Genomic DNA, 23,879 nt, shown 5'->3' on the forward strand with positions numbered 1-23,879 from the left:
CTTCTAGTGCTTTCGATCACCCTGCGCTGTGGAGCATGAGCGAAATTGAGGGAAAGGAGGAGAAATTAATAAGGTCTGATGCAGTAAGAGTCAGACAGTGTCAGCTTTTGCCTGACTGTACTTGCTATGTTTATTTGAACTCCCTAACAAGATGGTCCATGTTTCTTTCAGGCCATGCTAACCTATTTGAGATTATTGCTTTGATATTGCAGATTTAAAGGGATAGTTCACCCAAAAATGAAAATTCTGTCATCATTTACTCACCCTCATGTCGTTCCAAACCTGTATGAGTTGCTTTCTTATGTTGAACACAAAAGAAGATATTCTGAAGATTGCTGGTAATCAAACAGTTGGTGGTTGCTATTGACTTCCATAGTATTTTTTTTTCCTACTATGGAAGTCAATGGCAACCACCAACTGTTTGATTACCAGCAATCTTCAGAATATCTTCTTTTGTGTTCAACATAAGAAAGCAACTCATACAGGTTTGGAACGACATGAGTGAGTAAATGATGACAGAATTTTCATTTTTGGGTGAACGATCCCTTTAAGGAGAAGATCTTACCCCTAGGTCTTTCTTTTCCATTATTTTGATGGCCACTTTCTCTCCTGTCAGTATGTGTCTACCAAGTTTGACTTTGGCAAACCCACCTATGGGTTAGAATGGGAATAAAACTAAATTTGTTATTTATGTTCTTTTACGACTTTCTCTCAAATGCATCTCTAAAGCATTATATAAAAGCATAATTAATGAACGTTACCTGAGCCAATGGTTTCATAAACCTCATAGTGCTTGAGAAGTTCAGAAGTGCTGTCTACAGGCATGCTGAGGACACTTACACCTGCATCAAAACAGCATTTTTTTAATGGAAAAAACTCTTCACGTTTGCAACAAAAACACAAATCAGAAGGTTGAACCACAAGGAGTAGCTTTTATACTTACTTTTCACTCTGTCAATGCGGGATGACTATCTTTAGAAAAGCTCTCTCTCTCTTTTTTTTTATGCTCTCGATTGGTTTCTAATGTGGAAAGACAGCTCACATTACTAACTTTATTGACTCGGATACCCGCGGAGCAAAGTAACGTTACTGGATGCATCAGCATATTCCACAAAGGTTAAAATTTCCAAATATACTTGGGTCAAACTAACACAAGTTAACACAAGCGAAAGCAGTCATAACAATGGCTTGTTTTGACCAACATGTTGGTCTACTCACCAGCTGTGCTCCAATGATTCACTTTAAAACGCCGATATAAGCGAGTTCAAAACAATAAAAAAAAGCTTGAATTTAATTAAAAAAAGAGTCAATAGTTTACTCTGTTACTCAAAATTACATATGTTTATAATGTGATACAAAATTAAAACTGCCAAAGCATCTTTCATTCGAACATCTTTTAAAATTTGAATTTCCCACATGCTACGTCAGAAGAGTTCCTGTTTCCGGTTACGATAAAAGTCCTTCTGCATTAGTGGAAGCTGTTTTTTTCTCTCTAAAATAATAAGGTGCGTTATTACTGGCTAATGGTTAGAATAAAACAGAAATTCAGATATGATTGGGCTGCTACCTCAATTTGACGTTTTTTTGCGTTTGTTCGGAAGACCGGGCTAGTTGTCACACTTTTTTTTTTGCTCTAGTGAATATATTTCCGGGTGGGTTTGTTTTTGAAAGTCAATAAAACTAAATATTTTTTTACAGTCTATGTAATAGCCACATGCATATATACCTGTAAGCATATATATGAAAAAAAAAACATATAGTTGTTACACCCGGGGGTAAATTGCCACACAAGATCATTGTGTGTTAAATGAAATGCATATAGCGTTTACACATGTCACGGAGGAATATATTATGTCATTATTTACTAACGCTGGGGATGTTAGGCATAGCAAACATTTACAGCCTCATCTGTAATAAATCTGTGAACAAGGAGCTCTGAAATAAGTTATTCGACTTCATGGCATCGTGATGTGCAAAAATGTGTGAAAAATTAGAAAATGCTGGTTATTTAGACTGAATATCCATAAGTTGTGTGTATGTTATATTGGCAATATATTTCCGGGTGGGTTTGTTTTTGAAAGTCAATAAAACTAAATATTTTTTTACAGTCTATGTAATAGCCACATGCATATATACCTGTAAGCATATATATGAAAAAAAAACATATAGTTGTTACACCCGGGGGTAAATTGCCACACAAGATAATTGTGTGTTAAATGAAATGCATATAGTGTTTACACATGTCACGGAGGAATATATTATGTCATTGTTTACTAACGCTGGGGATGTTAGGCATAGCAAACATTTACAGCCTCATCTGTAATAAATCTGTGAACAAGGAGCTCTGAAATAAGTTATTCGACTTCATGGCATCGTGATGTGCAAAAATGTGTGAAAAATTAGAAAATGCTGGTTATTTAGACTGAATATCCATAAGTTGTGTGTATGTTATATTGGCATTTCACAAATACTTTTGAGAATTTTTTTAAATGAAGACTTCATATTAGTAACCTAATAAAACTTGACTTACAAGTAGCTGGGACTGCCTCATAGGGGCCGCCATGCTCAAGTCTGCATTAAATGAATATTCAACCTGTAAAGTCATAACTGCACCTTCCGGAGAAAATAACAATAGACTTCTCTGGTTGAGTATGCACTATGCAGGACTTCTCCAATCATTTAGTCCTCCTAAACCCCGCCCCTTCATGCTTGTGTTCATCTGCCACCACTTTCGAGTGCAACACCCATGCCGCTAGATGTCAGTGGTAAATCCATTGTCACATATTGGTCAGCAGCATAAAAAAAAAATAAAAAAAATTCTGACTGCTAGGCAGAGTTTATGCAATAGAGGATTTTTTATATGCGTTGGCACTAATGGAAAAGAACGGTGTAAAGTCTAATTAATAAAACATACATTCTCCAGTCATTTAGATGTCATTTTAATTGGGTGAATACTGCATTACAAAGCCAGTTTTCATTGCTATAATCATTCATTCACTCACTGGTCATTCTTTCAATCATGCATTCCTTTTTACATGCAGCCCACTATTTCCAAGGTATACAGTATGTCTATGGCTTACAGCATGCCTTATAGGAAGAGAGTGGATGGCAGCTTTTTGGTATTCAGACACTTACTGGTAGGTAAATTACTTTGAAATTTGATATTTTGTCACACTCAAATTTGTAATTTTCCATGTCACCTTTGAAACATTTTCTATAATTGTTGTATGATTATGTGAGCAGTGTTTTGTGAATTCTGGAAAATTATAGGGGGAGGAATGACTAAAGGAATAACTCATCAGTGAAAAATAAATCCATGGCAGCAAAAATGTAACTGTTATTTTCCCACAAAATTATCTAATGATCTAAATAAACCCCCCTTCCTGAAGTCATAACTCTAAAGCATGTGCAAAAGTCAATGTAGAATCCTTTGAATGAATCTGCATTCACTGCAAAATCATTCATCCATAGGCTTTGGTATATTCTTCGAAAGGAACACATAATAACGTTACTGGCAACTCAAGTAAAATATTGTTTGTATTTAGTAAACATTTATAACCCAGGCGATTACTGCAGAAAGGTTTTTATAACATTCCCTAATAGACAATATAGGTATAGCATAGAGAAGAGTATATACTGTATGTGCATAACACTGGTGAGAACGGTAGTGAGAAAGCAAGCAAAAGAGAGCAAATATGAGAAAGAAAGCAGAGAATGTTGGAATATACATTATGCAAAATCCCTGTCTATGCTTTCCTCATGAAGAAGAATAAATTACTGACAACCATAGAACAAAGACAGTTATGGTTTAGAATTACATTCAATACTAAATTCTTATATCCAACATATAAATACTGTAAAACAAGCTGTTTAATACCCTGTTTAGAAATTCTGGTCTCAGTACAGTTGTCATTTTAGGCTAATCCATTCAAAACATTTAAATGGCAGGTTTTATGTTTCAGTGTCTGTATATGTGTGAGTGTATAGTGCACGCTTATTACTGGTATGGCTTGGACACTGCCTCAATGTTGATGTTCTATACCACAACAAGTCTATTTGAACCACATTTGAGTTATTCTGACAGGTTTCTTGCCGTTTTGGGGGGGGGAAATACTCAATTTAACTGTTGAAAGGTCAAAGGGCAGTAGTTTTGTCAAAAGTACCAATGTCGGTACCAGTCGGAACTGAAATTTAAAAAATGTGACGATACCAGCATTTCCCGCTAGCATTTTGAGCACTGTTGTGTGGAGTCTCAAACACCTCTGATTGGCCATTGTGTTCTCGCGCTCATCTGTGATTGGCTACAATGATCATCGCTTTACACTCTTCACTAAGCGCTTTCACAGATACACACAGGAGCGCGTGAACACAATGACCGATCAGAGGTGTTTGAAAATTCACACAACAGCTCTCAAAATGCTAGCGGGAAATGCTGGTATCGTCACATTTTTTAAATTTCAGTACCGACTGGTACCGACATCGGTACTTTTGACAACACTAAAGGGCAGTGAGAGTGCGAAAGAGCTGGGTGAGGCAGAAGACTGAGGTCGTTAGCGCAGTGCACTGGCGAGCCAGAAGTTTAATACTGAGATCATGACAAGTCTTTCTTTCGGTAGCACTTCCCACTAGCTCTGCTGCCCGAGCAAAGTCCTGATAAGTTTTTGCAACACTTGCTAGTCCGGTAAGTGCTTGGGCATGGCGCTCCCTGCATCGCTGGCAGTTAGAGAAACATAAACACACACTTGTCAGCTGTACCAGTGAGCGGAAGCTTTCAGACAATGATTGAAGTGTTTCCTCTGGCGTCTGCCCAACTCTGACCACGCGTTGGCATCCAGCTAAAAGCCCCCGAGCCTCTGCATGTAATCGCCTTTTGTTCTCTGAAAAGTGAGCCACACAGGTATCCCTGGTGTGCTTGTGGACCCCATCTTGGTTTTTCATAGCGCCAGCAAGGACATTTAAGAGGGTATCTACATCCTTTTGCAAAGAAAGGAATCCTGTTGGTGGTAGGGGATATCGACGAGTCAGCAGCGAAGTGATGATATCTTCATGAGGGTCCGAAAGGAAGCAGTCAGGAGCATCCAATGGAGACAGAAGGGGACTGAGCTCTGTAGATGAAGATGCAGGCAGTACTAGATGTGGGAATGAGGGCAATGGAGAAGATGGAGAGAAAGATGCAGGGGATGCAGAGAGGGAGGAAGGAGGGACAGATTTCAGCACAGCATCCCCTGTTTCACCCTGGCTCGTTCTGCGGGAAAACTCATATACAGTGAGTTCATAATCGAAGCTGGAGCTGTCAAGAACTCCACTGAAACAGTTGGTGTATACTGTATGGCAGACCTCTAAAGGTGTCTGAGCACCCTCCATTACAGTGTTACACCCCATAGCCAGTACCGAGCTGCAGCTAAGGTCTGGTTTCTCATGTTGATTTGGGCTGGGCAAGGATTTTGGCTGGGCTATGGTAGGTTTGGACTGGCAGTTTGCGAAAACCCCACAGCTAGAGGTAAAGTTATGGGGTGTTGTGCTTGAGGGTGGGTGGCTACATTCTTGTAACCCACTAGATGTTACCACCCCCCAGGGTCCGTTTAAGTTCTGTGTTGTAACCACTACGGATGAGGGGCTGACTTGGAGAGAGTTGTCTGCCTTGGAGCACATTCCAGAAAACTCCCCTATGGCTATTCCAGAAAACTCTTTAGGTTCAGTTTTGGTTTTCAGCTGTCCACATGCTTTGAGGCCAATGTGGCTGACCTCTCTTACCTCCTCAATGACCTCAGTGACCTCTTCAGATACTATGGTAACCACTTTTACCTCTGTAACTTCAGGAGAACCATCATTCAACGTCACATCCTCAGTTGCCTCTTTTGCTACTTCAACTTCATTTTTTTGTAGTTGTATTTCTGAAAGTCTTCTCAGAGGTTTAACATTGCCATTGCCATCAGAACTGCCATTTAGCATTTCCTGGGAACGTGATAAGTAGAGGGGAAGGTTCTGGATCTTTCCCCGCAATGTTGAGGCAGAGAGTCGCCCAAGGATGCCGGATGAACAGGGTGTAAGAAGGAACCTTTGGGCTGGTTCATAAGACGGAACACCAGAAGACAGTTCTTGGAGTGAAGGGTCACAATTATTGTCAGTTTCATCAAATTCTGGTCCTCTGACTCGCTGGGAAAATAAGTGCCTTGATGGCCCACTACCAAAAGATGCAGATATACTCTGACTCCTGGTCCTCTCTGTTGGCTCCACTGAGTGGTTACCCATCCCAAATCGTAGATGTACAAAACTGTCGTCTCTGTCTACATCAGGGCTTGTGGTGTATGATATGCTCGGGACATGGAAGTAGGGTAAACTTGATGGGGATATCTGGCCTAGTCTTGGCAGTGAGCTGCTCTTTTGAGTCACTGAACTGCCTTGGAAAAAATCTTCCATTTGTTTGGTTACCTGATCTCTTTGACCAAATAAAACACTGCTATCACACTGTCCTTTAGACATATCAAAGAACAAGTGGTCTCCAAACAGTCTCTCAAATAGACCTCCCACTGTACCCTCCTCTTGATCATCTCTGCTATGGTTACTGGTGCTTCCTTTATCCTGTAGGTCCATGCGGGAGCGTACTGCTACTATAGCTGGCGATGCAGTAGACATTAGTTCATTGACTGATTTGAACTCCATGGAATCTGGTTCCATCTCTATAAGTTGCTGTTTCCGCTGATATGGTTTGTTTGAGTGTGATCCCACTTGTGTATCAGTGGGATTATGTGGTCCTGATCCATTGACTTTGGACGGGTTGATGGGTTTGGATTCCAGTTGCGCTGGTTCTCCTTCAGAATCAGTTAGGGATGAGACTGTTGGACATGGACCTTGATCTGAGCATCCACCTTCAAAACATGCCATTCGGCCAGCACCTTGGTTAATTGATATAGAACCATAGTTCGGGACGCTATTTCCATAGCTGTTATCTAAATGATCCTGTTCTGGGAATGATACCAGGGATGTGTAATTTGTTTCCATGAATGAGCGACGCTTTTTGGATCTTTTATTGAAATTTGACAATTCAACTTGAGTAACCATTTTATCTTCCTCCTTTTGTTTCTTCTCTTCTGCCTCCTGGTCACTTGCACAGATGCCAATCTCCCTCAGGCTTAGTGTCTGTAATATGGTGCTTGACTCTTCAGAATCTTCTATAAAGAGAAATATCAGCAAATACATTTGGTGAGTATTTGTTAGCAAAACTCCACATGACTATTTTTCATATGCTTTACTCCATTCTTTAACTTCTACAACGTTATAGAAATATTTTGAGAACATTTCATGGAGAATCTCCCCTATGTCTTACCTCTTGTCATGGCTGTTGAAGAGGTTTCTTCAGCTGGTGTGAATCTTTCCTGAGCATCAAAGAACTCGTCATCTGAACTGCTTTCTCCAAACCCTGGTGGGGGTTGAAAAATTGGCACTGTTTCTCTCTGATTCGCTTCCCCTCTTTCCCGATCTGGTTGTGTTTCCATAGGACCTGAAGGAGAGAGAGGTCGTGGAAGGCTCCGGGCACTGTCTGGGGTAACATTGGTGCAGATATTGTAATAGTGTCTAGTGTCTCCTTGTACAAATGTGAACACATAGTCCACAGGAGGAGCTAGGGTGCTTCCAGGACATTTTGCAGGTGACCCCTTTTCATGTTTTTCATCCTCTATTCCCAGCTCCTCACAGTCCTCCTCTTCACTGGCTGCAGGGGGACTAGGTAGACATTCAGCAATATTTGAGAGTGCAGGAAAGCAAAAGAATTGGTCAATATCAGGTTCACAATGGGAATCAGCAGAGCACGGGTCACTTTGGGAGTGAGAATCTTTGCTGTACGGTTGCCGTGGAGACAATGATGGTGAATAGCGATCTTCACAGCAGTAAGAATCTTTCACTGGTAAAAGGCATGGGCGTCTGGTAGAAAAGTAGGTCATGAGGTCGTCCTCCTCTAGGGCATCTATAGAGTCACTGGACATGCTGGTCATGAAATGTGACTCAGTTTGGTATGAATCAGATGCTTCAGATGATGGGTCATCGACAATGATGACACACTGAGGTTGTTCAGGCTTTTTCTCTTGCTCTTTGTTTTCCTTTTCTGTGCCTACACTCTCATCGCCTATTTCTACTGTCTTTCCATTATTACCATTTATAGACTGATGGATGGTTTCTTTGTCCTCCTCCCTTTCCTTCTTCTCAACCACCTCCTCTTCTTTGCATCCTTCCTTCTCCACCTCTTCATCTTTGTCCATGTATCTTTGTGCTTTTTCAGTTTCTTCTGGTAGCTTATCACTGGGTTTATCTGCTGTGTTGTTGCTTTTGGCAGTGCTAGCAACATGAGCAAGGAGAGCATCCACGTCTGTGTCTGAGTCGTCAGAGTCACTGCCACAGTGTGACACATAACCTGTACACAATGGCAGAAGCACAGACAAAATTAAGATAAATCACACTGTGAACATTTTCTTTGTCAACATGCAAACAGTGGTCACATTTTTCACAGTTCCTTAACAGAAAATCCTTTCCTCTGCTGATACTCGCTACTCACAGTTAGTTCCAATTGTGTTTGTCACAATTTTTTTTTCACAGTAATGACATAAATGTCATATACCTTGTGATTTTATAGGCACTGCTAAGATGCAAACAGTTTCCACTGTTAAAAATTCTATGTAACCTAATATCACAACTTGCTATTTTTAGAACATTGTATGTACAACCAGAGTATGTGAGCAGTGTGGAGTGGAAGTGGAGCTCTTAGATTCTGCTTGAAGCATGAAGATTTTTCTTTTGTTTAAATCAGAGCAGCAATGTTTTCTCTTGCTCCAAGAGGATTTTCAATATTCAAAATTGATCAAAGCTTTGCCAGACCAAAGAATTCAGTAATTCAGTACCTTCCTCTGCTGATATTCGGTGGCTCTTTGAATGATCTGACCAGGGGAACACACAGATCTGGGGGTCCACGAGAAGTCTGCAGTATCCAGCAACTAGACACAATAAATCTTTAGCTGCCACTGACTCCATCAGCAAGGTTATTGGCTGAAGATAGGAAAAGTGTGACAATATTAAAGAAAGAGAGCAATGAAAGGATTATACTGAGTGTACATATATGTAGATGTGAGTATGAGTATGTACTGTATATTATATACCTTTATATCCTGCAGGTAGATCTTGACCAGACTAACTCTGTCAGACTCAGGTAATAATTCCACTCTGGTAATAGAGCTGAATTCAGTTAGGGTGGTCATGATGCTCAGCTTGTGGTTGATCACCTGACTCACCCCATACTGAGCTCCCACCAACAAACTCACTATTGACTCCCTGTCCTGCAGCTAGTTAAACAGAGAGAGATATATAGAGAGAGAGAGACAGGGAGAGTGAAAGAAAGATATGTGATAAACGAAGACTGTGATATATGAAAGAATGGACAGCAGCAAAAAAATGAAGGAAGGATGGGGGATAAACCAAACGGGTTGTTACGAACATTTGTATGAAATATCAAACAATGATCCACTGCATTTCACATCTCACATTCACTCATCTTTACTTGACTCTTTATGCCAAGCAAACATCACTAAGTTAAAGTTATCTGCATTTACATTTATGTAAAATAATTTATGTGAAATTGCAACATTTATTTGAAATTGTAAGAATTAGTTGTGATGGTCTTTGAAGTATCAGTTAGAATGGGTTTATGAAAATTATGACAGTAGTTTTGTGCCATTGTTTTGTAGTGAAAGTGTGTTCATGAATTTATAGCGTTCTATGTATTCAAGCTATTATTCCACAGTAAACATCTAACAAATAATTTATTAATTGTCTATGTTTTCTTAAAGCAAGCTTAATGTTTAGTGAAAATTAAATATATATTTTCTCACATGTATACAGTGACTAAAACATGAAAAAAAATACACTCCTGTTCAAAAGTTTGGTGTCAGTGAGAAAGGTTTTTTTTTTTTGTTGAAAGAAATGACTGTTAGCTCTCTTTGACTCTCTGACATCTGAAATGCCATTTCGGTGCTGATGTGTGAGTGAGAGTATGTGAAACGGATGAAAGATGTAAAGCCATTGCATGTGTAAATGCAGGTGGAGTACATTTACTGTCAAACTTTTACTGCAGTTTAATGGATTTCATGTTTGAAAGTGGCTATTAAGACTCTCAATGCATCTCTTACCATCATAGTGGCACTAAAAGCCTTTCCTCCATAGGACTTGACTTCAGACATCTCATTCATGTAGTTCAGTCTAGCTTGATCCACTGAGATCACCTATGAAAACACATTGAAAATAATGTAAATACATGTCATACTGTACTTCACTTTCAAAGAATACAAAAAGAATCATTCTAAAACCTTTTTTTTTTTGGTGTGTACCATGGCAAAACTATGGATTTTTTCTCATGAACCATAATATTCTTTCAAAGTAAAAACCATCATACTGAACCTTGATTTGGTATCATTCAGTAATATGGCATATATCAAAAAAACAATTTAAAATAATCCCTGGCACATACTGCCACAGGTTTTTAATTTGACAGTTTACTGTATATTATGTACATGATTTACATTCTTGTAAATCATTTATGCACACACCCTTTGTTTGGGCTCCTGAGACAGAATCTTTTTCATGTGGTAACTGATGGCTTTCTTCAAGTCCTTCTCTCTCATGTTTCGCAGTAAGGTGTGGGACACAAAGCTTTCAATACCCCACTCCTTCCTTCAGACAGAAATAGTACAGACAGAATAATGTGACACACACTTTAGGGTTGTGCAGTATAGTGGCACTGAAATGTACGAGTTAATGGCAAAATAATAATGTAATGCGGTCCAGAGCTGCCTGGAACTACGTTCCCTGTGCGTTTCCCTGAAAATAATTGCACACCTTAGAACGTTCGTCAGCCAATCAGATTCTAGCATTCAATGGCCCCGTAGTAAAAGAGGATAATAATGCAGCACTGAAATAATGCAATAAACATTACTTTAACAACATAAGATGTAACAAATCCCTAATGTACATAACTGATGAGAAAAAAAAAACTAAGAAGAAACAATTTAAATCAAATGGAAAAACCATCAAAAACACAGGTAATTCTGGGAATGCAAATTTTATGGTTTTCACTGTAAATTATAAGACGACTTGCTCACTTCCAAAAACTGTAAATTTAAAATGAGAAAAAGTGTCCTGTTTGATTTATTACATTTTTTTGACTGTATATAGTAAGGGAACTTACCATTAACCAAATAGTCTTTTACCGTTGCATTTTTACAGTTTTTTATCGTAAAAATTATGATAATTTTGAAAATCTCTGAAAGGCTGCATTTATTTGATCATAAATACAGTAAAAACAGTAATATTGTGAAACATGTTTACAATTTAAAACAACTGTTTTCTATGTGAATATATGTTAAAATGTAATTTATTGCTGTGATTAAAGCTGAATTTTCATTACTCCAGTCTTCAGTGTCACATGACCCTTCAGAAATCATTCTAATATACTGAATTGATGCTAAAGAAACATTTCTAATTATTATCACGACTGTTGTGGATAATGTTTTCCCCCATGATTCCATGATAGAAGTTCAATTTTGTCCAATTTAATACATTTTCATATGCATTTTGATGAAAAGGAAATCCCATACATTTTCATCAAATACTACTTATTCATTTACCTATGAATGCATAGTAATTGCTTTAAATAAAAATCTTACTGACCTCAAACGTTTCAATAGCAGTGTATTTACTAAGAACAATGACTAGAAAAATGCAGCAGCAAGCTTTCTTATATTACTGGAAATAGTATGGACACTTACGGCACAGTGTTATTGTGTGTGTGTGTGTGTGTGTGTGTGTGTGTGTGTACTCACATGATGGCCTTCAGTGGTGTTTTAAGGGATTGTCCACTGCTGGCTAGTTTTTCCTGAACATGTAGAGCAGCCAGTCTGAGAGCTGTATTACATTTCATCTCCACTGCAAACCTTTCCTGCAATACATCACTTATGCTCTACACACACACACACACACACACACACACACATTTATTCAGATGTTTAAATGGGGACATACCATAGACTTCTATTGTTTTATTATAAAGGTAATTATGACTACTGACAAACACCCAAAACAATCTTTGCTTTGTTTATGAATTAATTTTCCAATTGAGGCTTTGTTTTGATTAGCTCAATAAGCCCACATTTGAGGACAAACGGGTCTACAAACTAAGTATGCAAACAAACATACATCACAAAAAAAGGACTGTATTTTACATTAAAGGAATAGTTCACCCAAAAATGAAAGTGCTGAAAATTGTATTCACGCTCAGGCCATCCAAGATGTAGATGAGTTTGTTTCTTCATCAGATTTGGAGAAATTTAGCATTACATCACTTTTCTCTTTTTTCACTTTTCTCGCTATTCTCTTCACAACAATCACTTCTGGTCAAAATACGAGTCCATTATCTACTGGACTAATACTTGTGGATTATTGTGATTAGGTACTGTATAGGATTATTGTGTATAGGTGCTGTAAATTTCTCAAAATCCTTTCCGATGAAGAAACATCTCAGATGGCCTGAGGGTGAGGAAATTTTCAGCAAAGTTACATTTTTGGGGTAAACTATTCCTTCAAAAACAATCTAACATCAATCAGTGGTGATATTACTTAAAAATATATGCATGTTTATACACAGACACAAGCACACACCTGTAAGTATAGATACTCAAAGGCCACAGGATCATCTTTGAGCATGCAGGTGAAGTCTCTAGGTAGAAAGCAGACACGGAACAGACACCTGTAGTCGTGAGTCTCCTTCTTTTCAACCACCTGTCACACATAAAGAGTATTAGATATATACTGTATGTGAGCCATTTAACAATTACAGATGAGTGTAGAAAGAAGGAACTAAAGTCGTTAAAGGAACATTTTCACGCAAAATGAAGATTCTTTTATTTATACTCACTTGGTGTTCCAAACCTGTATGGCTTTGTTTTTTTCTGTCAAACACAGACTCTCAAAATGTAAAAAAAAAAAAAAAGCACCATGAAAATATCAAAGCGCTCCATATGCAGAAGGATTTCTGCAGCTTCTTATAAGAAAGTCATAATCACTGAAAATCTTTTGGACTACTTTTATGACTTTTTTTCCCTCCCACAGGTTCAGAACAACTTGAGGATGAATAAATGATAACTTGCATTTTCATGTGATGTTTGTGTGTGTACCTTTTGAATAATCTCTTCCTCATGCAGTAGATATAGTTTGCTGATGCTGTATTGTTGTTCCAGCACCAGAGAGAAGTGTTCAATACGGCTGATTGAGAGTTTCTCCTTCAGAGTCATCACTATGTCCTGATGGAAAACACATTTCATAAGAGGATACATGAAGGATGTGAAATTATATACAGAATTTTAATGCACAACACTTGTTAAAGCTAAGAAGACCTTCCTTGTAGGGCACTGTGACTGTACCATGGAACAGTGATGGTATTAGATGGTTATGTTGGGTACTTTGATATATACCATGGTACTGAATAATTGCCATAATCATGTACAGTGATATTTACACTAACACTGAAAAGTCTGGGGTTGGTAAGATTTTTAAATGATTTTGAAAAAAGTATTTTTATTTGATCAAAAATACAGTAAAATATGATTATAATTTAAAATAATGGTTCTATTTTTTGAACAATCTGTTTATTGAAAAATAATGGTTCGATTTTAATATATTTTAAAATGTAGTTTATTACTGTGATGCCAAAAAGGCCTTTTCTGCAGCCATTACTCTAGTCTTCAGAAATCAAGCTCAAAAGAACAGCATTTATTTGAAACAGAAATCTTTTGTAACATTATAAATGCCTGTACTGTCACTTTTGATCAATTTAATGCATCCCTGCTGAATAAATGTATTTATTTAATTTTACTGACCCCAAACATTTGAATGGAAGTGTATATAACACTACCAAAAATTCCCTAGTACTGTAAATGGAACATGTTTGAAAAACATGATTTTACCATTGAACTTTTTGCTTTTTTTGCATTTGGATGCCAATAAACATTATAAAACAGGCAATATAATTAATGCTGACTGAAAATAAACATATCAGACTATAGCGAATAAATATGCCTACAGTACCTTTACAGTGGTTTTAGATTCAAATTTAAAAGCCTTCGTTTGGCCATTCTCCAGATAGACCTTCAGAACATTTGGCAGGAACAGCAGAGAGTTTCCCTGGAGGTCAGAGGTCAATATAGGATCCAAAGTCAATATAATTATTATAAATAAAAATATATGTAAAATACATAGCAATGATAGCACACATGCTATATTAATCAAACAACTGCCTGTTTCAACAAAGTGTTAAAATAATTCTGGCTAAGCCAATTTTATCAGTCTCATTATCATATTAAAAAGATTAAGCCCTCCAAAAGCTGCATACAAAAAAAGATAAACAGTTTTATCACTGCCTTAGTTGTGTGGTGTGCTTGATAATGGGTTTGTTTAATTAGATGTTAATTAAAAACATCTCGGGTCGGGGGAAATGAACATCCTCACAGCAGTCCACCTAAAGAAACAGTTCATTCAAAAATAATGATAAAATAATTATATTTTTACTTTTAGGTGGATTGTTTCTTTAAGGTGCTCTATCATAACTATTACTTATGATAAATCCCCCACCTATTTAAATTGTAGCTATACTATACACCATGTCAGCACAGCTACACAAAGATTTTGATTAATGGTTAATTGAATAATTAATAAATTACTGATAAATTATTGACTGAGGTTTGCCCAAGACTGGGTAGACTGCCAAATGCTCTCCCTCTCAATGCCTCTCTATTGTTGTGCATCTTTTGTTCATGTTCTCTCTTTCATTTCATCAATCACCCTCTTTATCTCCTGTTTGTTATTAAGCACATGTGAATACTCCATTATTAACATAGCATGAATGAACATAAATGTGTCAAACCTGTGAGTGACCATTGACCACCACCTCCTCTGCAAACCTCACTTTAACTGGGTTTGACTTCAGCTTGGCTCTCTTCTCTGGAGTTATGAAGGACGACTTTGGCCCCTATAGCACATTCATAATGACAAACAGTATAATTATGGACATGTTTGACCTTCAATGACATATTCCTTCAACAAACATTCATTGCAAAATTGCACTGGCATTGAATGATGTCTCTGCATTGACTGTGACACACCTGTCACTGAGAAATAAAGTGAGATTTACAAACAGGGAGGCGTCAAAAATTCCTGAGACCAAACTAACTGTATTTCCTCTTTATCTTACAAAAAGATACTGTGGAGGCACCATGCTACAGAAACCGCATCAGATATCAGATAATATCTTGGGATGTTATCATGGTACTGAATGATTACCATATTCAAATCATTACCATATCATAGCAATATCACACTATATATACTAGAAAAATAGAACAATGCAACCTAAAAGTTTTCTTGAACACACACATACATATACTGTATATATATATACTGTATATGTTGCAAGGATATGAGAATGTTATTCCCCTAAAATATTATTTTACTTCTTATTTCTTACTATTAAAATACATTTTGTGATTTTTAATTTTTTTATTTTTGTTCTCCAGACCCCAGACTGAAATCTTGCACATGCATCTTTATGTTGTTTTTATACTTTCCTTATGAACAGAATTCTGCTAAATAGATGTACAGGTATGTAAGATAAAATGTGTTTAACAGGGTTATTGGAAGCTGAAAGCATAATCAAATTAAACAAAATATTTAAAATAAGAACAAATAAGGGATGGGAGATTTGCACTTTACCAGGCACTTCAAATTCAGCAGAAATTTAGGGAGCTTTCTGCTGAGCTCTGTAGACACAGATTTCCTTTGGGCCTGATTATTATAAAAAAAAAACTTTTGGTCATCATTTCTTCCTGCTGCCATAATGCAGCACAATACCACATCCTCCTGCCATACCTCATTCAGACACAACAGAGTGTAAGAGAGAGAGAGAGAGAGAGAGAGAGAGAGTCTCTAACTTGTGCACATACACTTACCACAGTATTTCTCAGGACAGTCAGTATTATGGTGTTCTGACATTCTCTGTAAATAAATTAAAAAGAGTATGGCAGAATTACTGGTACAAATGCAGCTAGAGTAAACAGATTTTTCCTAATATAGTATATGTTCTGAAGATACAAATTTATAAAAAATTTGGCCCCATGAAAATGAACTAAAATATTGGACATCTGGGCAGCCAGATTTAGCTCATTTTATAGTTTCACATAAACACTCACACCTGCAACATACCTGATTATGTCAGCAGCCTGCTCTGTAGATAGATCATCAACAGCAACATTGTTAATTTTGAAAAGCTGGTCACCAGGGACAAGCTTTCCATCAGCAGGGCCACCTATAAAAACAGACACGAATACCATGATACTGTAGTTCTGTCAATCATTTGTACAAGGTTTAGAATTCAATTACCAACCTGATTTGTCATAGTTATGCTGCTTTATAAGAATGTTTGTGAAAAAAGTGTTAATGTTGTCCTAATTACTGGCTAGTTATTTGGCTGTGGGGTAACCAGATGGCTTTAGCCATTCCAAGAGTAGAGTTTCCTGTAGATGAAGCTCCATGTGCCAAACCAGTCAGCCAATATGTTGCTCTACATGCAGGCAATACATGCAAATAGCTGCTGGGTCACATTTCAATTATCAAACGTATGTTCAGTCAACATTTAAAAAAAAAAGTTTCAGATTTCTTTGCACAATTAAACGATAAAAGCTTTAACACTTTACAATAAGGTCTCATCTCTTAACATTAGTTAATACATTAACTAACGTCAACTAACTATGAGCAATCTATTTTACAGCATTTATGAACTTTCATTAATATTACTTATGTTAATATTCATGTTAGTTCACGGTGCATTAACTAACGTTAGCAGATACAACTTTTGATCATGAGTACCTAATGTAAGTAAATTAATGTATTAGTAAAAACTCTTTTTAATATTCTATATAATGGATATGTCATAAAAATATACACTAATAGATTCATTCATCATCATATTTTATAGTGAAAATAAAAAGATGGTGATTTTTACGTAACCTTTAATATGAATTTTTCTTGAAGATATAATGCGATTTGACTCAAGTTTATTTGAGCAATAAATATATTACCGCAGTATCCTTTCTGTAGTAATGGAAGCTTGTTTGGTAGCTAATGCACTGTAGCTGTTTTATTGATTTCCATGAAGAGCTTGTGTGCTGTATAATCAAAATTTAACTTCAAAATGTAACAATCTCAGCAGGAATTTATTCAACCTGTTTAGAGTGCTGCCTCAGATCGAATGTGCTGCCTCAACAGACATGGTCATTGTCTTCATATTATGACATTTGATGACATTTTCATAAGTTCATAAGGTGCACATTTTTTCCTACCAACAAACTAATCTAGAGATTCTCATAGTGGGATAATGTATGGCTTCGAATCCATTTGAGCTGATGAGCATTTTTAGAGATGATGGTGTGTGTATTGTACCTTCTGTCACGTCCAGCACCTGCGGTAGAGTGTGTGTTGAGACAGTAAAGCCATGGGAGTTAAGGGTGGGGTCAAGTGGGATCTTAACAGTGACTCTAATTGGACAGCTCCTCTGCTCCTGGGAGCCATTGTCGGCAACTTGCCCATCTTCTAGCACACGCTCTCTGTGTACAGACAGAGAGAGAGAGGGTGATGCTATTTAAACACAAAAGAAAAAGAAAAGCAAATGTACTCATTCACACAATCATTTTTAGATATAAAAGGTACCGGCTGATGGACTCTCTGGAGCGGCGAAGCCAGCGTCCCACCACCTGCTCTACTCTGCTGGTCCTGCGAGATGGTGAGCGACTGCGGTCCCGCTCCTCCATTTAGCTACACACAGGGTGAAAGGTCACCATTGGGGCACTATTTATTGTAATGGAAAAAAGGTAATAATTAGGGATGCACCAATGTATCGGCCAATAATCGTATTGGCTGATTAAAGCAATTATCGGCCTTTGGCTGATTGTTAAAAAACAGCTGATGATCAGGGCTGATTCAATCCTGTCAATCAAAAAGGGGAGGAAAACCATGTCAGACTGCAACTCGTACTGTGTGTGAAGAAAACTCTCATGTTGAATTTAGGGCTGTTGTTAGTTAACGCGACAATAACACATTAGTAGTTAAAAAGATAGCGACATTAAACCAGGCTCTATTCGACCATATCAATCACCCAAAGTTCAAGCCAGGGTTCCCAGATCCACCTTTTCTCTACAACAAACATTATTTGTAATGCGCCTCCCATCCAATAATCACAAAGCGCTTTGTGCTTTGTTACGTCTGATAAGAAACAAAGTCTCAGCTTTCAAATCCTGTACATGTTATCACAAACTATTTGTAATAGTTGTAATATTTCAATGATAGTGAAAAAATCACTAATATCTGTCAGTTAAAAAGATAGCGACATTAAACCAGGCTCTATTCGACCATATCAATCACCCAAAGTTCAAGCCAGGGTTGCCAGATCCACCTTTTTCTCTACAACAAACATTATTTGTAATGCGCCTCCCATCCAATAATCACAAAGAGCTTTGTGCTTTGTTACTTCTGATAAGAAACAAAGTCTCAGCTTTCAAATCCTGTACATGTTATCACAAACTATTTGTAATAGTTGTAATATTTCAATGATAGTGAAAAAATCACTAATATCTGTTATACAGACGATCTGCAGTAGCTACATTTATGAACTTATTGTTGAATATTCATTTGCAAATTGTCAGACATTTTTGGATGTTTTAAAACTTTTCTGACAGTGTCTGTTTCATTTTTAGTATATCCTCTTTAGCCAATCAGACACAACATATATTGAATCCGGCCAATCATAGTCTGACCACTTTGCATTTCACAGTATTTGCAGTAGATTGTGAGTCTATAGGTACTCATGAGTCATACAGTATTCATGTATATACAACTAATTTAAATTACTTTATACATAATACATATGTATTTCTTTAATATATATATATATATGATATATGATATGATCAAATTTGTTTGTGAGTTGATGAAAAGCTAGTAATTCAATCATAAACATGTAAAATTTAAATAAATAATTTTAAAAAAACAACAATCAAAATAAAACACATACTAAAAAAAAGAATAAATATTTGTTTACCTGCATGTCATGTAACCATTAAAGGGATAGTTCACCCAAAAATGAAAATTTGCTCAGGTAATAATGTTCAGTTTCAGTTCAGTTTATGTAAATAATGTTCAGCTTGCACAGACCAATCGTTTTGCATCATAACTCTTCAATATTTCGTCAGGAGCCACGGGTATTAATTTTGTATTCCTTGATATGCTTTTTTTATTCTCAAAGACGGACAGCCGCTGACTAGCATTTTATGAATCACCAAAGACCATGATTTCAGCGAAAATAAATTCTTCTTTACTGTTCTACTCAAGAAGAAGGAAAAGAAGGAATATTTATACACACACACACACACACACACACACATATATATATATATATATATACACACATTTATAATGGTCACAGCTGTGGCAAACAGAATGGTGTGTACAGCAAAATATTGGTAATGTGTGGTCAACCTCTCTTCCTCCTACAGTGGTATGAAATGTGGTCTCTCTTTATATTGTAGGCTCTGCATATTGTGGTGTTGTTGCAAAATTACTTTTTATGAAGGGTTGAAGTTTATTGTGCTTCAATATCAAGTATGTCCCACCAAGGAATGTGAGAGACAATCTGGAGCCTCATGGTCAACAAAGAGAAGGACCAACAAAGACAAAGATATAAATAATATACCGTGACAAAAAAGAGAGAGATCCCTGCAGATCATGACTCATGGTCACATTATGTTCTCAGATTACACAGGATTAGGATCTCACTTTCCATTTATTTTACTGCTGTCAACATTGTTATCAATACTGCATACAGCACATCAAAGTCGTTAGACTGCAATACTCGCCCAGCCATTTTCACTTGCACAGTAGTGACCGCCTACTTTTTCACCAGCCCTGATTATATATAAATATTTTCCAATTTATTAAAAAAAAAAAAAAAAAAAAACTCAATAAAGGGTTGAGCCAAACTAACCAGCAACATTACACCCATTAATTTTAAGCAATTGTCTTGTTGTTTATTATTGTACCGTAAACATAAGGTTTGAATGCACACCAACTGAAGATTTTTTTTTGTGCAAAATTTAACACGGCTGATTAGATGGCAATAATAGGAAATGTAACAATGGTTCTAATATACTTTAAAATTATTTTCATTTTTCCCTGGTCTTCACTTTTTAAAATAACTAGCCCATAATTTCTAACCATAACAATTCCCTTACCTAAGCAATTAATGCACAAAAGGAGGATCCCAATAGCAAAAACAGCAATGTGCTCTCTGAAGAGTTTCCAGAACAGTTTGTACCTCAGGCAGTTTGCATTATGAATAAGGAAAAACACCTCTTGATCATCATGCACCTGCCTTTTTTCCACTCTTCTGCTAGAAATCACTTTCTATTCTAATCAACTATTCCAGTTATTTCATTATTGTTGCCTGATTAAATATTAATCATTTTAATAATAAATGATAATAACATATTAGCAGCTATTCTGCCTAACCACGTTGTTCACTAAAAACAGCTCTCTATTTCTTTTTAAGCACAAAGGCGTTGCAGGCGATCCCTTCCTTTAAATCTCTCTTTAAAGCTTAAACTTAAGGATACCACCTCCCCTCTCACACCCTTCCGTCTTCAAGAGGATTAAGCACCAAATATTGTTGAGGTTTCCCTATTCATTCATTACAGGTAGGAGTCTGTGAACTGCTAGATCACTAAAATGGATCCAGGAATTAAATTTGTGCTATAGAATTGGGATAGGGGTGCATAGTCAATGAATTTCACAATAAAACATTTCAGTTTACTGCTCTGTCTCTGTCTCTCTCCCTCTCTCTCTCTCTCTCTTTATTAGATTAGTGGCCTGTAGAGTGGGGTTTAATTCCCCCTCACGCCCATGTTCCCTTATAAAAAAGGTCTGCTCATGCTCTCTCTCTAAGAGATAATGGATGTACTCCATCATTAGCATGGGCAGCTAACGCTAATGGCTAGGTTGAACTATAACGTAAGAATCGTCTACAATTCATTCACATTCACATGGGAGGATTACGGGTAGTGGACCAGTTAGGACAGATTATGCTTACTATGTTAAGTTAGCACTGAGCAATGCTAAATAGCTTAAAAATGTACACTTAGTCTATCAGTTATAGGATCCTAGCCAGTAATAGATCTTTCAGCAGGCTAAAAGTGTCAAACAGAGTTACACACATCAGGTGTATCACAACACGCCCGTCACGCAAACATCACTCACAGGCGGTGCTTAATAGTAAGAGGTATTGGTAATTTAATGCCTAATTTAATGGACTTTTTTTTTTGTTGTACAGGGCTCGCAAAATTTTAAAATCCCTGGTAGCCCTTCGGGCAGGCATTCTTCAGATTTTGGTAGCCCAAAATGAGCTTAACTAGCCTGAATAAAAAAGATATCGGCTGAAGATCCCTGTGGACAAATCAGCATGTTTGAAAACTTCAGTGATTGTATTTTTCAAGACTGTAGAGGTGCAACAGATCACAAATCTCACGGTTCGGATTATTAAGGATTTTGAGTCACAGATCAGATAATTAAAAAAATATATATTATTATTATTTAAAAAACACTAAGTACTTCTTTGATACCACAGCAAAAACTATTAGCATAACTAATAAAGGTCAAACATTATTAAAGACAAGTGAACCGTCATTAATAGAATAAGAATAGATAAAAGATAAAATATAACAAAGCTAGAAATAAAGGTCTAACATTAGTTTTCAGGCACAGAAATGTAATAATTAAGCGTAAAATAACACTGCATAGTGTTCACTGTATAAATTAAATACAGATTGATCTTTGTTAAAGTTGTGTTTTGTTGTTTGATTAACATTAATGACACAGACAGCAGCAGGTATATAGGCTGCTGTCCCTTTAAGACCTAATGCACGGATCTAATATAATGATACACATGCGATTTCTTTTTGTTTATGTTCACTTCACATAAGACATAACCGACTGTGTTTACAAGAATACTTGCTGAGACGGGTATTTTGAGAGAATTTTGTGTGTATGTGTCCGTTCAAGCATGAAACACGAAAGAAGAATCAATTCTGTGTTTGCACGCTGTATGAAACGTGGCTCTGTGTGTGTGCTTTAAGTGTGTGCACACAGAAAACAGTGTGTGAGTACTGAATTGAGTTCTCCTTCGCCTCTTCTTGCAATGAATGGTTTAAAGTGCTTGAATGTTTAAATTGGCAAGACTTAGAAACACGTGCAAATGATCATACGATCCGTTTCACCCCTACAAGCGAGTGAACAACGCGAATCAAGGAAGGGATTTTATTTCACTATTCAAGATAGCCAGTCTGGCAGGGCGGTGATGCATTTTGGAAGTAAAACACAATAGCCCTGGGACGTCGGGCTAGCGATTTTGCAAGCCCTGCGTTAAGTTTCGTTCAACCCTAAAATACAACACAGTACAATGCGTTATTTAAAATCTGGGGAAAATTCCTGTGAATTCAAAAATTAATACAGAAAATTCCTTCAATTAGCACAGTGGACCCTGTTTCATGTACTTTTTTTAGAGTCTACATACACAAAATGTTACAGGCAGACGGCCTGAGAAGTGTTCTAATTGGATTAGGAATGTAAAGGCTGGGACAAAGTTATTGCATCACACACTGAGCCGATCACTGAGCCATTTACACACATGTAAACATACAACACTATGGACAGACCAGTACACACACACACTCCACACTTACCTTAGAGTCAGATGATACTGTGTTTCAACATTAAAAAGAAGAACTTTTCTGTGGACTGCATCATCAATTCTTCACTGCATTCATTTGATCATTTGAGTCTACTCATCAATCTAAAGGACTTTCAGATTCCTCACTCTGTTAGTTTAACAGCTAACATTAAATAAACTCCTTTATTTCATTTGCTAGCTCAGAAAAACTATATGCAGTGTGAGGAATTTTGAAGTTTTTGTCCAATCCATTTGCACTGCATCTATGTGGATGTTTTGGACCTGGACTTTTGCAGGTTAATATGAGCAGAGAGAAAGATTCAGAAGTCTTGTTTCACCTATAATGAATTCCAGAATGTGTAGGCGCTTTATTTTCTTCTTGATCCAATGGTCCTCTGCATCAGGACATGCTGCCATGATGGAACTCCAAAGGGTCCTCGGCTCTGTCAAAGTGACACATATAATGTTATCTGATGTTTTTTAAACATTCATTCCTTATCTCGCTATGAGAAGTGAATCTCGCGTGACTGACGATAGAAGTTGAGTCGCAGTAGTACAGCCGTTACATCATTCTCATTGCCTTCTCAACATGAATATAAATTAACAATTTATAGATGAGGTGTCATGGTAACACTGCTACACATAATTTTGTCTGTGCAGTGAGCAGAGACAATTTTGTGTACAGCGAGGAGTGTTTTTTTCTTCTGTGGTTTGGATTGCTCAAAGCAGGGTTTCTCTCATTGGTGAATGAGTGGGAAAATGAAAACCTGGAGTGGAGCTGGAGCGGAGTGATTACAAAAATGCCTTGAGTTGGGAGGGAAAATTGGTGTTTCTGTGGTGAGTTACACCCAAGCGACAACCTTCCAGTCTGTCTCTTGAAACCAACACGGAAGTGACTTAAACTGCAATTCATCGACTGGCTGCTAGAGACCGACTCCAAAAGGAAGTCATTCCCGTAGACTAGAGACCTGCGCGGGACGGATTTTTCAGTCCCGCTCCCGCCCGTTCCCGCAAGATTCTG

General features: G+C 37.2%; 2 protein-coding genes across 5 annotated transcripts in view; both read right to left on the reverse strand.

The window, feature by feature from the left end:
* The window catches only part of LOC107750464 (maternal embryonic leucine zipper kinase-like), a 12,424-nt gene extending 10,972 nt beyond the window's left edge, over positions 1–1,452 (reverse strand). The window contains exons 1-4 of the mRNA XM_016565833.1: positions 1,219–1,452; positions 944–1,020; positions 762–842; positions 566–651 (exon numbers count right to left, since the gene is read on the reverse strand). Coding sequence (XP_016421319.1) covers positions 566–651; positions 762–825 — 150 coding nt within the window. The 5' untranslated portion in view covers positions 826–842; positions 944–1,020; positions 1,219–1,452. The remainder of the gene's footprint in view (positions 1–565; positions 652–761; positions 843–943; positions 1,021–1,218) is intronic.
* A 2,520-nt stretch (positions 1,453–3,972) lies between these two features.
* LOC107750435 (FERM and PDZ domain-containing protein 1-like) overlaps positions 3,973–23,879 on the reverse strand; it is a 30,422-nt gene continuing 10,515 nt past the window's right edge. The window contains exons 1-16 of one of the 4 annotated variants that reach the window (XM_016565803.1): positions 23,197–23,371; positions 17,794–17,898; positions 17,527–17,690; positions 16,291–16,393; positions 16,038–16,083; positions 14,957–15,061; positions 14,122–14,217; positions 13,212–13,337; positions 12,697–12,816; positions 11,862–11,998; positions 10,590–10,713; positions 10,173–10,265; positions 9,147–9,329; positions 8,892–9,036; positions 7,328–8,407; positions 3,973–7,172 (exon numbers count right to left, since the gene is read on the reverse strand). In XM_016565803.1, the coding sequence (XP_016421289.1) occupies positions 4,498–7,172; positions 7,328–8,407; positions 8,892–9,036; positions 9,147–9,329; positions 10,173–10,265; positions 10,590–10,713; positions 11,862–11,998; positions 12,697–12,816; positions 13,212–13,337; positions 14,122–14,217; positions 14,957–15,061; positions 16,038–16,083; positions 16,291–16,393; positions 17,527–17,690; positions 17,794–17,894 (5,298 nt within the window). In that variant the 5' untranslated portion in view covers positions 17,895–17,898; positions 23,197–23,371 and the 3' untranslated portion in view covers positions 3,973–4,497. Of the gene's footprint in view, positions 7,173–7,327; positions 8,408–8,891; positions 9,037–9,146; positions 9,330–10,172; positions 10,266–10,589; positions 10,714–11,861; positions 11,999–12,696; positions 12,817–13,211; positions 13,338–14,121; positions 14,218–14,956; positions 15,062–16,037; positions 16,084–16,290; positions 16,394–17,526; positions 17,691–17,793; positions 17,932–23,196; positions 23,372–23,879 lie in introns of those variants that run through there. The other 3 variants (XM_016565802.1, XM_016565801.1, XM_016565804.1) reach the window with 3 other exon arrangements.

The sequence above is a fragment of the Sinocyclocheilus rhinocerous genome, unplaced genomic scaffold, assembly GCF_001515625.1.
Source record: "Sinocyclocheilus rhinocerous isolate Xijiao unplaced genomic scaffold, SAMN03320098_v1.1 scaffold1, whole genome shotgun sequence".
Lineage (NCBI taxonomy): Eukaryota > Metazoa > Chordata > Actinopteri > Cypriniformes > Cyprinidae > Sinocyclocheilus > Sinocyclocheilus rhinocerous.